The sequence below is a fragment of the Lissotriton vulgaris genome, chromosome 8 (genome assembly GCF_964263255.1).
Source record: "Lissotriton vulgaris chromosome 8, aLisVul1.2, whole genome shotgun sequence".
Lineage (NCBI taxonomy): Eukaryota > Metazoa > Chordata > Amphibia > Caudata > Salamandridae > Lissotriton > Lissotriton vulgaris.
In genome coordinates, this window is record NC_141696.1 from 1,371,902,818 (window position 1) to 1,371,917,865 (window position 15,048).

At 40.8% G+C, this 15,048-nt stretch overlaps 1 protein-coding gene across 3 annotated transcripts in view; it reads right to left on the reverse strand.

The window, feature by feature from the left end:
• CRYZL1 (crystallin zeta like 1) overlaps nucleotides 1-15,048 on the reverse strand; it is a 221,858-nt gene that overhangs the window by 92,430 nt on the left and 114,380 nt on the right. For all 3 annotated transcript variants that reach the window (XM_086935343.1, XM_086935341.1, XM_086935342.1), the window contains exons 4-5: nucleotides 12,714-12,786; nucleotides 9,121-9,165 (exon numbers count right to left, since the gene is read on the reverse strand). In XM_086935343.1, the coding sequence (XP_086791469.1) occupies nucleotides 9,121-9,165; nucleotides 12,714-12,786 (118 nt within the window). The remainder of the gene's footprint in view (nucleotides 1-9,120; nucleotides 9,166-12,713; nucleotides 12,787-15,048) is intronic.

Below are 15,048 nucleotides of genomic sequence, written 5' to 3' on the forward strand. Positions count from 1 at the left end.
CCAATAAGGTATCTCACACTCCAACGCACTGTATCTACTCAATCCCTGTGAGACTACGCTTAATTTATCGATCCACACATAATGTTTACCCAAGTACTAATCATACAGCTTTTTACATATGGTTATATTTTGCCCAGGATTGGCGGTCTGGAGGATTGTCTGCTGGGCCTATACAAAACAATTATCTAAATGCTGCTTTCTGAATTGGGTCAGGTCCTACTTGCAAGGTAAATATCAAGCAATCTCCCTTCCTCCCTTCCAGTCAAAGTTTAAAGACATTGCACACGGGGTACCCCAAGGATCGGCCTTGAGCCCTTTCCTTTTATTAAAACCCTCCACTGGTTGCCAGTAAGAAGCAGAGTGGAATTCAAAGCCCTCTGTACATGCCACCGCATCCTGGCTAAGAAATCCCCTATTCCACTCCAGAACTTAGTGACAAGGTATACACCTGCACGCGAGCTGCGCTCCTCATACGAGGGCCTACTTAAGGTTCCTAGGGTCAAAAGAGCCCGTATGGGCGGACGCTCCTTCCGCTATCTGGCAGCGAAAAGCTGGAATTCCCTCCCTCTCCATCTCCGTCTGGATCCATCCGAATCCAGCTTCCGCAAGAACCTAAAAACACACCTGTTCTCCAGATAACGGATCACTGGTCTCCACCTCGCTCAGAGTTCTTCAGTTGCAGCGCAGGGACATGCTTTGGCGTAACCAAGCGCTTTATAAGCTACCCTTATTATTATTATTATTAATGTTAATCTATGGCCAGTGCTGACTCTGATTAAATCATTTGCAATGTCATTTATAAATTATGCAGATGACATCCAGTTATTACTGTCCCTAGACAATAACAGTACGACTCAAATAGACAGACTACACTCCTGCCTAACTGACGTGCCAAATTGTCCTAGGAGGAATATATTAATACGTGATGGAAGCAAAACTACGTTTCTGAGCTGCTCCCCTTCCAAAGTGCTGTATTCTCTTCCAAATAACTTTTGGGCTTGAACCAGTACTGAGGATCTTATACCAGTCAAGTCAGTCCAAAACTTAGGGGTCTTTATTGATGAGAAACAATCTATGGAAACATACTTTAACAAATCAGCGGCTACTTGCCATGCACTGTTGAGAAATTTAGAAAATATTGTTCCACAACTACCACAGGCAGTGAGAAAACTGGAAGTGCGATGTACAGTTCTAAGCAGAATCGACTAATGCACTGCACCTCTGCTTGGACCCACAGATCATATACTTAAAAGGCTACACAGGATAGAACTGATGGCTGCCAAACTGGCACTGAACACATCTAGATTGGATTCTGCTTCAAGCACCTTGAGGGAGCTTTAACCCAGTTTGAGAAAGAAGTATCTTCATAGCCGTGTGTGTGGTTCATAAAGATGTGAATGGATGAGGGCTGACTACTACAACGGAGATTCTGGTGTATAATCCTTGGATGCTCCTATGATCTTCGTCATCTAACTTTTACTGCTCCTGTGCCAGTGTTACGCGACACAATCATGTTGTCTGTCTCGCTCTATTATCCAGGATGCCAATGAGTCAACAACTGTACTATGTGCTACGGCAGGCTTAGGAACTGAAACGAAGCAAGCTAAATGTTCTTACTTAGAAGAAGAAACTTTTAACATGCTCTGGTGGGGTTGTAATAAAGATAACATCAGTGGACCTCCTCGTATATAGAGCTTTTTGGGGGGATTTATGAGAAGGCTGTTGGATGAAGGTTTATGATTCGGATTACTTTATTCACTGGTGCAGAACTTTTGATTTACTGGTACTGAACTCTTGGCTTGCTGCAGCAGAAATCATTTTTGTATTCTACGTTTTGGCATTTTATAAGGCGCTCTCCAGACTTGGTTTTGTTTTGAATTTAACTTTTTTTCTGATGTATTCCGGGATTTACTTCTTTGTGATTTATGCTCTACACTTCTTTTTATTTCGGGATTTTTCTTTTGATGGAGTTTCTTGCCATTGGATTAAATATCATAATTTATGAACATATCTACCCTGCGAAAAAGGTATAGGTATGCTATCCTAGTGCATTGCACTGTCCTTAAACCTAAACAGTGGCACCATCAAATTATGTTCCTACAATCTATTGGTTTATCGTAGTTGATATTTAAACTAGAATACTGACAATAGTGCTAAAATATCTCCAACAGCCTAGGTTTTGGAGAACAAGAACTTGCTACATAAAGAAAGAAGGCCCTCGTCTGTGTATGAGGATTTGTATCTGTCAATTCATTGTCCCAGGGGGAGGAAAGCATTCAGTTTATTGAACAACTACACTACACTACACTATATATATATGTATATATATATATATATATAGATGGCGACCGTGCTACACTGCTTTTGTAGCTTTTCCCACAAAGTCCTCATTCTACGATGGATTTAAGACTGTTGTTTCACAGGAACATGTGTGTGATCAAGACCTTGGGGCCAAAATGCATTGCATGAGCTGGTGTTTTTGTCCAGAGTAAATGGATACCATTTTCGCAAAGACCTGAGTGCGCATGTTTACGTTTTTATTCATAACATTTTGGAGTTATATGTTAGGTTGGGTGCACTCCCGTCACTACGCGACACCCCCTTTGAATGGAGCAGCCTTCAGCGGACTTCTCTGTGGATATATATGTACATATATATACTGATTCTGGATTGGAGATTGTGCTGATTCATTGAAACCTCATACTTGAGGATGATGGGAGATTAAGCAAATATAGTGGATCCATCATAGCTGGATAGCTTATCCCCCGACATAGCTGATGTCTAGATGCACGGGCAGAGAATAAACTTAAATCTGAACTCTGAATGCTAAATGCTAGTCAACACCACACTTCTAGATATGAAAGGTTCAAATTATAGTTGTTTCAGTACATGGGCATTCAGAACGTGGTATTTAGTCCTACTATCCCAGTTACCGCCACCCATATTACATCATGACTACGGTGGTTATTTATTTCCTGAACAAATGTTGTCCTGACATGAACTCCTATAGGTACCGAAGTCTTGCGTATGCTTATAATTATTATATTATGAGAAGTGTACTTCAGGTTCAGTTATAAATGAAAACATGTCCCCAGACCTAGGAACATTCAGAGGGGTTACCTGTACAACTATGGGCCTAATTCACAAACAACATCTTGGAGTATGAAAAGCAGTACTCCAGTAGTACTACCTCACATATTACAAAATGTAATTACAAAACCTACAATCGAGAATCTTCATCTCCACCTCTCCTAACTTTTCACATGGAGATCTCTGTCCCAGTGTCGGACATTTTTACACGTGTAGGTATATGTTTTATTGGTAGATACGGATAAGGTACCGGCAAAGTGGTGGGATAACGAAGACAAATTAATACAAAATGGATGCGATTATGAGAAAATTAAGGAGGGGTTTAGGAAGGATCATGCAAATCAAAAATGCACACCCATAGGACCATTGCAATTCACAAAATACACTTATAAATTTAATATATACCTATTACTTTAAAAACAGGCTTAAATGTACACCAGCCCAAGCTTTAATGTAAGTCAAGCAGAAAAATGGACAAATACTTGTACTGCACGTAATGTTACATTAATTCATTTAATTTTGTGTTTAAATTATAAATATCATATTTTATATTTATTTCTATATATTTATGTGTTATGGTCAAATAAATGTATTTAATTAAAAAAAGAAAGAAACAAATTATTTCCCCCAAATTGTCTTACAAGGAAATCTCCACCCCTGTGGCAGAGATTCCACAACCCGCTGGAAAGTTACTAATAGTAACTTTACAGTTATAGAATAAGTTTTAGGAGGTCAGTGCCATCATTTGAGGGTGTGGATACTCTTAAGTCTAAATCTGTGTGTTAATCTCTACTCAGAAAAGAAGAACAGCAAAAAAGTGTAGCTTTACACCTAAGTGTAGGAGTAGATCTACACGTAAATTGATCTGCTCATGTAGATTTAATTTTATGAATAGGACCCTAGGTCTTCAGTATTTGAAAGGAGCAATACTAAAAAACTCAGGACGATAGGTGATTCCATTCCAAACTACAATGATTCTGTCATTCTTCCACACGCCATCAGAAGTACACATTGATTGAGCCTAAACAATGGCTGCTTATCCTTGCTTACAGTAGGCTTCACCTTTGCCTTTGGGCAATATTTGACATTAACTCAGATTCAAGCTACAACTGACCCTTCACTAGGATACCAAGCATGAACATTTCTACACAGTAACACACATCCACCCCATCATACACTCTCAATTCATTCAGATAAACTCTGCTGGCTCACGGGTCAAGTACCCTGCACCAGTAGCTCATCTAGTCTAGGACTTTTTATTTGCATTCTATAATTTGCACTCCTTTTGACCATCCTAAAAAATCCCAGAAAGCAAAGAAAAACCTTGGATTGCATAAGTTGTTAACACATGGACCTGGGAAACCTTAGAGCTGTGCTTTTTTAATATAATGCTGTGGTATATGATGCTTTATGCCAGGTTGGTCCAACATTGGTTCAAGACGGCCGGAATCATATCAGATTTCCAGAAGCCATATAAAATACATAGAATTGATAAAATTAAATGAAGCTCAAATATGGTCAATGATTATCTTGCCCATCAGACATGGCGCAGGAGAAACAGAATGCCAAGGGTTCGCTAAGAATTCATATAAATACAATAAGGTGGAACACAGTCACTGAGCTGTGCCAGGTTATATGAGCGCTAGTCCAGCATGGCAAAATGCAAGACCCTAACACCAAGTCTCAGCTTTGCTCAGCTCTTACTGATTCAGGCTGGAACAAAAGCATCCTGCTCCCTGTGAAGAGAAAACACATTTTATTTTCTTAGATACGTTATGTTTTTTATTTTCTACCACGTAAATTGCTGGGTTAGGCATCAGTAAAAGGGTGTGTTACTGAGCATTGGACTTTCCAGCGTCTAGTAAAAAGCATTTCTGTTTAAACACCTAAATCCCTTCTCCTGTGTTGAAGAAGCAGCGTCGAGTGGCAATAAGTGCATAAAGTCAAGTATAATTTTTGTTGGGGCGCAATATGTAAAATTCTTTCACAGTATTCAAGTGAGTCTCTCTTAATGCTCCCTGTCTAGCCCTTGCTTCCTCTTAAAAAGTTGGCTCTAGCAGCCTCTAATAACTGAAACAACATGTAACAGTAGTAATAAGGCCGGCTCTTCATACTACCCTTTTTTAATCACTTTCTCCCCCTAGGCACATCTCATCCACCTTCCCTCCTCATGAAAACATAGACCACCTTTTCAAGACTATTCAGAACGTAGTTCGGCTGTAGTTCTAGCCTCCAAGTCTGGTTTTGGCCTAGCTTAATGGATCAGAAGGCTCGGATTCTCTCTTCTTCCCAATGAGCATGAACGCCCTGTCGCTTAGAGACCTTGCTCTCCTCGCATCCCTCAAGGTCCTGTGTGTGTCTACATCAGATGGTGCACACAACCAGATCCCAGGAGAGATAGCGAGACAGGTACACCTTCACCGACAAGTCCTACTGTCATTGTCATCGAACAATGGGTTTGCTGCAACGTTATCCCGGTCACTACAGCTCCCTTGTCACAGTGCAGCAACCGAAAAGGAAGTGTCTGTGTGTATGCCCAAGGCGCCAACATGTCCTCAGAGGGCGCCCCTTGCATCCTCAAGCCTAATGTAAGGGACAACCTCAGGTACTCCCCGATACTGGCCAAGGAGTTAGCCTAGCAAACCCAGATGAGTTAGCCTAGCAAACAAAGATGAGTTAGTTTAGTAAACACAGAGGAGTTAGCCTAGCAAACACAGGTGAGTTAGCCTAGCAAACATAGATGAGTTAGCCTAGCAAACATATATGATATAGTGTAGCAAACATAGATGACTTAGTTCCCACAAGCCTCTGAGCAAAGGTGGCAAGAGACCACTGCCTATCTCCAACACGATTAGGGAGCGCTCAACCCTACCAGGTGAGAATTCGTGAAGAGAGACAGTTATAACAAATGGCAAATCCTTCTGTAAGATGCAATCAATAATAGTATGGAGTACAGAGTTTTTCATTGTTTAGAAATGCTTCAGTTTGCCTGACAATACTGTGTAAAAGTGATACATATTTCTATTAATGTGTGCTAAATTAGCAATTTACCTTCCAACTGATAGTTATTTAAATTTATTGCAGTCTGAAACAGCTTTTCATTTGAATTAAATCAAATCAGAGATAGTAATGTTGACTCGAGTAAGACTGCACCTAAATTACAGCAAGACAGATTCATAAAACTCCCAGCTTTAATGTAGGGAAAAAACTCAAATAAGCCTGCGCTAATTTCTGATTCAATTTCACATTTTCAAGGAATTCTCAAAGAAATCTAGAGAACGCCTGAGAAGTTGTGACTGTCGCAGATACCCAGAGGTACTTGTATGGATAACTATTTACACCCTGAAAACAGATTTACTTTTTCTTATACAACTACCTATAAAAGGTCAGTAAATACTACAAACTTCTACGTTTGTGGGTGTATGCACCATTCACGAGTGGACTTGCCCCAAAACACCTACAGATTTGCTCACGTGAAATTTTGTACACGAAATGCTACTTATGAATGTAAATTCACACGCTTGCTGGTTTTGGGTATCAAAAAATGGAAATCAGCAGTCATAGAAAAATGACATTCGTGAACCTATGCAAAACCCAAGTGTGCACATACCTGTTTGAGTAATTCTGAGTGAGGTAATTTTGTAAGGAACTCTCAGGAAGACTATATAATAGTTGCTCAATTTGAGTCAGTTATACTGTTACTGTCAAATAGCGTAAGCACCCAAGAGCCAAATGTAGGTATCGTCGGATAGTCAAACTTATACCCACTACCTCAGTTGGCTTGAAAGTGGCGGAGTTGGATCTACCTTGGAGCCACAAGAGGACACCGCTACAGGTAGCAGTCAGGAATACACACTATCTGAGCAAACAAGAACTAACCAAGATGGAAAGAGCCCAATACCACATTGTGGGTTTAAACCAGGACGTGGATTCAAAAAGTGCAGCTGACTGTATGCAAGATAAACACGAGAGATAGCACACTTCTCACAGGGGACCAACCTAGTAGATCACTCGTGGACTGTTTCCCAGATCACTTCAGGGAGTTCTAGCTCAACACCAGTCTAAAGAAGGTGCTGCATCTTCCTCGTTCTTTCCTAAAATGCACAGAATGCTGGAGTTCGCTACAGGGCCTGGACATCTTTTGTGTTCATACAGGATTGTTCATCCCTCGACTGGTAAAACACTCCCTGCTTCAATCAGATGGGCATCCTGATGGGCATCCTGACAAACAGCTGGCCCTTTCAGCAACAGTTTTTTTCCCATAGGCTAGTGTGTCTTCAAAATTATGCCAAGGCAATTTTCGTATATCTGACTTTTGCAAGCCACACCTAGAGTCCACATACCAAGGTCATGAGGTTCAGTTTTAGCAGGACCTTCGTCTGCTAGCTACACCTTTCATCTCAAATCTACTTATTCGTGGTCATAGTGGTTTCTTGAAAGCAAGACGCTAGAAAATATACAAACTTGTGCGACCACTGGACAGTGCTTCTTCGCATACTCCAGATTGCTGAAACCTACTGAGAGAAAACAATAGAGCTAAAGGGTCAGGCAGGAGAACACCCTTTATATACCTAAGGTCATTAATGCTGCCCAGTGTCACACAATGCCATCTGACACTCAATGACATACGTAACACAACCCAGTTCTGTGATAGGGAGCATCTAAAATATTAGAAGGAATAGTATCCATCAGAAAGGATGGTCACATCACAGCACCAATGTTGCCATCCGAATCTGGAATTATAGTACATAATAGAAGTGGGCCCTTCTGATGGCGCATTTGAAGTTGACTTTGGAGTGCATTCTCAAAGGATTAGGCAACTATTGGAATGTTGCACTCTGTTGCCTATCACTATTGGAACCGACAACGTGTTCATCTTCCAAGAAAATACAACAGTCCTGTACTGAAGCTGGATACAATGAAAGGGCAAAGTTAAGATTAATCGGAGGTCTATGATCTTGATATTCCTCATGGAGAACTAGACTGCTGTTCTATTCAGTTGACAAAAGTGGACATTGTTTGGAGGTCTATAGCTGTGAACCTGCTGTTAATACTGAAGATTTTCAGGTATTGAGCACCTGACTGAAAGTGATGTTATTCTTCTTTTAGTGTGAACGAGCAACTGAGAAAGAACTGAATGTATTGGTGTCTTGCCATGTGTGGCAGTTTTATCCTTCTACAAGTACCAGAGATGTGTCATTGTCCAGTGCAACTACCAGGTTCGTGTGAGCCAGGATCAACTCAATGGCTTGGATTTGCATGTTTATTGAGTATCTTTCAGAAAATGTGCATCACTATGATCACTTGTAATCGGCACGCCTTAGTGAACTCTTTTGCAACGGGGGCTGTTGGGAGTGGGCAAGTTCATATCAAATTGGGAATCCGAGCAGTCCATACTTAAGACAGGTATGTCTGACAAAGTGGTCTAGAGACATTAGTGATGAGTTAAAATTAAAAAATGACTATGTACAAAAGGGCTCTGCTTATTTTAAATCCTATTTATTGTGAGAAATATTTGACCTACCTTACATAGTTATATACCATCTGCATGCCACTAAGGTAGTGCTGGATGGTATAAAAAATGGGGATGTCACACAATTGCAAAGCATAAAAATTTAAACTGAATAATAGAAAGCCTATTTGAAAGAGGAGTATTCTAAGTTCTTCCAAATTCTGTATTGCTGAAGAGAAGCTGCCATAACAAATCCTAGGTACCAGTCCTGGTATATCTACTTATATGAATCACAAGATGCCATAATTCGAGCAAATGTGCTTGAAGGTTTTTAAGGTAACCAATGTAAATGGAATTTCAAAACAGTAATTCATTTTCACATTTGTGTATATTGAAAGTTGTAGAATAATGTTTAATGCAACTTAATGTCTCGTATAAGCTTAGGGTAGATTGGTTAAAAAAAACATCCACAGATTATCCTAGTACCCATTTTACTGTTAAGAAATATCATCATTATTAGTTGTAACCAGCCTCCATAACAAGTGTGGAACACTGCAATTTTATCATTTGCAACTTACCCACCACCTCATCGTCTACTTGAAAGAAGGAGACCTTGGATCCCACTATGTACCAAATACACATAAAAATATTCCAGTGAGCAAATAGACATTATGTACAATTCTAAGAGAAATCAAGCACTGACATGTTTAAACAACAATGATATAAAAATGGTGTGTACAACATGAGATAAATGCAAGTGAGATATATATTCTTGGAAAAATCTTAGTTGATTTGGCCTGCTGGTCTAGTGATCCATTTCTCACTTGGGATGAGGAGATAGACTTGTATGTTAGGCTTCTGCAAGTGGTGGTGTGGGAGCTTTTGGTTGGCCAGTGAGTCACTGCTAGTTGCTCTTGCACACAAACCAGCTACTCACTCCAAGGAAGGCTGGAAAATACCAGAATATCATCAAGCTAAAGGAGGGGAAAATACCTGTGGTCACACTTTTCATATCCATTACTGTCAGTGGAGTTATCTGTAGCATGAAGTTGCAGATGGCACTGGGCGTTCTCTCTAATGAAGATAGTTAAATGTCACTGGTAAACAGAGCCCAAGACTGCAAAAGAAAGGGAACTTAAGATCCACGTCTGGGTAAATGAGGGTGAGTAGCTAAGGGTCAACTCAAGGGACAAGTATGTGTGTAATATTGGGGCAGTGCAACAGAAAAGATACAAAAAAATAAGAAAGACAAATGATCATGGTAATGAGATGTGAGTTGGTGATCTCCAAAAATGAGTGCGGTAACCTCATGGATATCTGTAACCTGGTAAACCTCATTTGGGAACCGGTAACCCCATAATGAAGATCATAAACACACTATACAGAAATGAAACCAAGGTCTCTGGCTAGAAAAAAATGTTCACGATGCTCTAAAAAAAAATGTTCACATTTTCTAAACACACCTGGAAGTGATAAAACAGAGAACTAATGCACTATAATAGAGATATGGATATGAAAGGTTCACACACCGCTTCTGTTTACAAACAGTGACAATTTAAATAAAGATGGTAGCAAGAGTACAGAGTGGAGTAGAGCGACTAAGTGGAGTAGTGTGGCGTGGCATTGGGTGGCATGTAGTGGCATGTGTGACGTGGAGAAGCAAGAGTGATGTGGACTAGTATTCCATTGTATGGCATAGACTGGAGTGGCATTGTGCAGTATGGAAACTTGCCCAAGTTGCCATTTAATTGCCCTATTGTGCTTCAACGCCTGGTCAATGCTAATTAATGCTATATAAATGCAAATATAATACAACACATAAGGTTACCAATTATTTCAACTTACATCTAAGTAAATATCTGACGCCTTTGATCCTTTTATAGAAGCTTGTTAGAATGTAAAACGCTCCTGTGAGAACCCATTTGTTAACAAATATATGTGTTCTAGATCGGAGGAGTCTAGTGGGAGAGGGAGTGACATATATCATACCAGTTGGGGATAAAGAAGATGGAACCAAGTAGCGGCAGTGAAGGAAATAGTACCTGAATCGTAGAGTGATCAACGGCTGGACACTAATTGACTTGAATCAATCTGTGTTTGGTCCTTGCGCCACAGAAAGAAAAGGTGACGCTTGGCATACACTCGCCAATTAGAAGGCAGCATAGAACAGTGATAATGAAGTCAACTAATGGCAAGCAATGGGTGGGATTAAAGCCCTTTTTTGTAAACAATGCCCCTCACAAGCGCAGTGCATGCACTGTGCAGGCAAGATCTAAAAATATTAGGAATAACACAGCCACAGACTGGGTTGGAGACTTTTATTCTTACAATTTAATTTGATTTAGTATTTATATATTCTAACGTAAGAGATTTATGGTGTGTAGCAAGTTGTTTCCGCTCATTTAGTCCACCAGGATTTTTCACTTTTGATTACCCAGCTTTTGAACCTTTACTGTGGGCGAGTCTCACTACCCAAGTCTCACTCACTGTAAAGTCACGGTAATTGGACTGAGACTGTTTACTGCCAGTGTCAACCTTTTAAGATAAGTTCCTTAAGCGCCCCAAGGGAAAGGGCACAGTACTGGTTACCAATGAACTTGGTTTGGATTACATATGTGAGATTACCATAGTGCACAGTCAAGTAATTGCACAGGTAGCCTGGCACCGAAGAGACTCTGTAAGGATTGGTAATGACCTACTGTAGATCTTATAATATTAATGAACATTTATAGATAGGTCAGTAGGTCTTACTGGAAAATCGATAGTGCTTTCACTGACTTATACGTAAAGGCTAAATCTGCCCTAAGATGTAGTTTCACTCAACTTAGGCATACACAGTCCAGCAAGGTGTCAAACGGGTAAAACATACCCTCAATTTTGATTTTGTCGATCTCAACACACAAAATAACATCGTATGGGTCTTCAAGAATTGTCATATTTCTCTGGTTCAGCTCATAATCAGATTCTAGACCTTTGTCCCCCCTTACTGGGCCAAGTTAATTACTCTAGTCCCCAGAAGAAGGAACATAAGTCTTCAGTGATTGACTTAGTTCTGGGAAAAGAAGGGCTGGAGAGAAAAATCTGCATATAGTCCCACTGTACCTGGGCAGGCCTATTGAACAAAAGGAGGAAGCACAGATCTCTGGGGCCAACACAGGAAAGGCTCACCTTCGAAGTTGTAGTGGGAAGTAAAGAGGCACTGCTGTCAGCTACGGACGTCGCCAAGGCCCAAAAAGGAGCCCTTTCTGATGAAAATTTTAATTTGCCATGGTGCATTGTCCAAAAATGCTGTACAGGAGGGTGTGAATGATGATGTTTCCTCCTAGGATTGGCCAGGGATTCCTGTCATCTACAACTTTCCACCCCCAAATAAAAAAAACCTGCATGAGGGAGAGACAGTTGAGAAGACCCTGCATCTGGTAGACAACGACGGAGGATTGGATGACCAGCTGGAAAGAGAAATCACCTAATGTTCTACCAAGATGGACTAAGGACTTTGTAATCAGTTGACCAACAGGACTAGGATTGGTCATTCCAGGGCCAGCGGCACTAGGCCCCTTATGCCTCCCAAGGAATAGTTGGGAGAAGCTCTTGACTCTACTGCCCCCCCGGGAGCTTTCAAAGACTGCCATAGGGACTGGGAGTACAGGCAGGAGGGTGTTCTGTTCTGCCTGCTGGTAGTGGAGGCAATGTAAAAGATGCTCCCAAAAGCAGAAGAGGACCACCAGGAGCCAGGGAGAGGAGAAGGCTGTTGCAGGAAGCCAGAAGACCCAGCTTTCCGCAAAGACATCCTAAATCAGTTACACAGAATCAATAATCGAAGGTAAAAGGTTCAAGAAAGTAGAAACTCTATTTAAAAGCGTTGTGAATTGATCATTAAATTAGTGTAATTGCTCCTCTTATTACCTACAAACATTTCACACAGAGAATTGAGTAACCAGGAGGACCTAACAAATTAAAAAAGTCAGGGGCATCTCACGACCAGATTTTGTTTATAAAGAGACAGCCAGACTGTTATTCACTATTATCAGCAAAGATATGACAGCCATACAACATATAGGATTTTGAATTGGTTATAAGTGCATACATTGAATTATAGGAAGACTGATTATTTTTTAAGTATTTGCTTTTGCCTATTCTATTGAAAAACATCATCACGTGATAAACTTACCCTCTAATACAACACCGGCGATTTCCCTTCCCACTGGCAAACACTCATTTTCCAACTTGATTTCTGATAAAAACTGAAAATATGAAAAGACAATTAATGAGTATGCTTTCCCTCATACACATTGGATGCTGCCCGAGTAATTACCAGTGGTCCACATTAATTAAACCATTTTATCCTCCAATTGTTTGTATACTTTGGTTCTAATATAGGCTTTTCATTCTTTTTTCATAAACAAAATATTTACCTGTGACATTAGTGAACTGCAAAAATAATCCTACTATTTGAAAACTTAAAAAAAAGCTTTACCAAGTTGTAAGGCCTTGTGTCACTGATATCTCCCTTTTTTAAAAATAGCACCAAGGAGAACATGAGGAGACACACCTACACTCCCCCTCCCCCCACACATACATACATACAGAAGGCCAGGCCTCTTCTTTCTTCACCATCACCCTCCAATCTTAAGCCCCAGCGTTGGAAAGTTCTCACCCCAAGCGGTAATTAGATCTTGTAAGTGGAAAACAGAGGACCGGTTATGGAATGCATAAGAGGGCTTTCACGAAGGCAAAACAGAAGTAAACCCATGTCAATAGTATAGCCAGAGAAGGTGGATGGAAATACAAATAAATGAAAGGCAGGCTTCAGAATAAAAGCAGCAATTTGCATGAGCCCGTGTTTGGACTAGACCAAACCAAGGCAACACTGTAAATGATGGCTACCAGCCAGCAAATCTTCCCTTTCGGTTCTTAAAAACCTATGTAGCCAACTTGAGCTCTATCATTATCTATAAGATGTCACTCAGCACCTCTTGTGAAAAACACTGCCGTTTTCACAGTCACCCATCTGAATTCCATGTATTGTTGTTTTAGAGTTTATCCTGTCCATTCAAGACCATTACCCGTGCATTTCTCGCTGTACATTCACCATGACAACTTAGTACTGAGTGTTCCCAAATCCCCCCTAACTTTCTCATGAAAGCCCCTAGAAGATTAATGCTTTCAATAGGACAGGTCCTAAGTACAGTCACTAACACCTTTTGGCATGACACGTTTAAATTCCAGTAGAGGGTTTCCCATTTTTCACTTAATTTGATATTGAAAATGTAACGTAGGAAGATGTAAGCCAGTTATATAAAAAAAGAAAACCTAGTAGTCACCTGCTGGTAGAGAAAAGTACTTGAGAAAAATGGATAATGGTCCGGTGAATGAACAAGAGAGACAATCGGATTCCAAAGAGAAAAATAAGTGGACTGATCGGCACATCATGTTTTGTGGTCAAATATATTTGCAGGGTATTTGAAAATGCCTATTCCAGAGTTAGACTCGCTTAAATTTGTTTTTGATTTGATGGTAACACTGGAATTTAGCATTTCTATTTTTTAATAAGGGTATAATAGTTCAGTGGCTCACCACCCTCCCTAGATCAGGCCCTAACGCACTTCGCGCAAGCCTCGGGATTGCGGGTTAACGCAGCAAAATCTATTTTCTCACTGTTCCTACAAGAGACTCCAGACCTGGGATATGTCCTTGGGGGAACTCCAGTAGCATGGTGCACTGACCCTTTTAGATACTTGGGGGTGCATGTCTACAGTACCAGGGTAGACTTACTTGAAAGGAACAAACTTAGAGCCACCACAGCCATCCAGTCACAAATGAATTTCTGGAAACCCCTTCTACTGGCAATCTCTGGGAGGATTGTTCTTATCCAAATGGTAGTGCTCCCCCGCCTCCTTTACTACCTTACCACTCTGCCTATAATTATTTCCCCTCCATACTTCCGCCTATGAGAAAAGACTATGAGGGACTTTATATGGGGGACATCAAAACATAGGGTGTCTATAGGGAAACTATATTTGGCTGCGGAGCTGGGGGGATTGGCGGTGCCTAATTTCGAGCACTATTATTTAGCCTCTCTGCTACAATGGGTTGCTAGGTGGCTCTCATCTCAGTATTAGGCACACACAGCTTCATTACAGCGCTCAATATCGCATCAGGTCTTACTTTATGTTTTTCATCCATGTGCGTAGCCCAGGCCCCCTGATACGCTCATACTCACTGTAGATTATAAATGCTTTCGTAGGAGCCTTTTCCTCACCAGAAATACCACCCCATATGCGCCCGCTATCCCGTTATTAGGAACACCATGAGGGGACATTCACACCACATCAGCCGAGCTACCACATTGGGCCGTAGAGGGCAAGCAAGACCTGGAAAGATCATTTTCAAGATGGCTCACTCATCCTATAACAAGAACTCATAGCGGAGGCGAACTTACACCCGGGACAGTTTTTATTGCAACGAGCACTTATAGCCTTGCTGTCTTCTAAGTGGGATACACT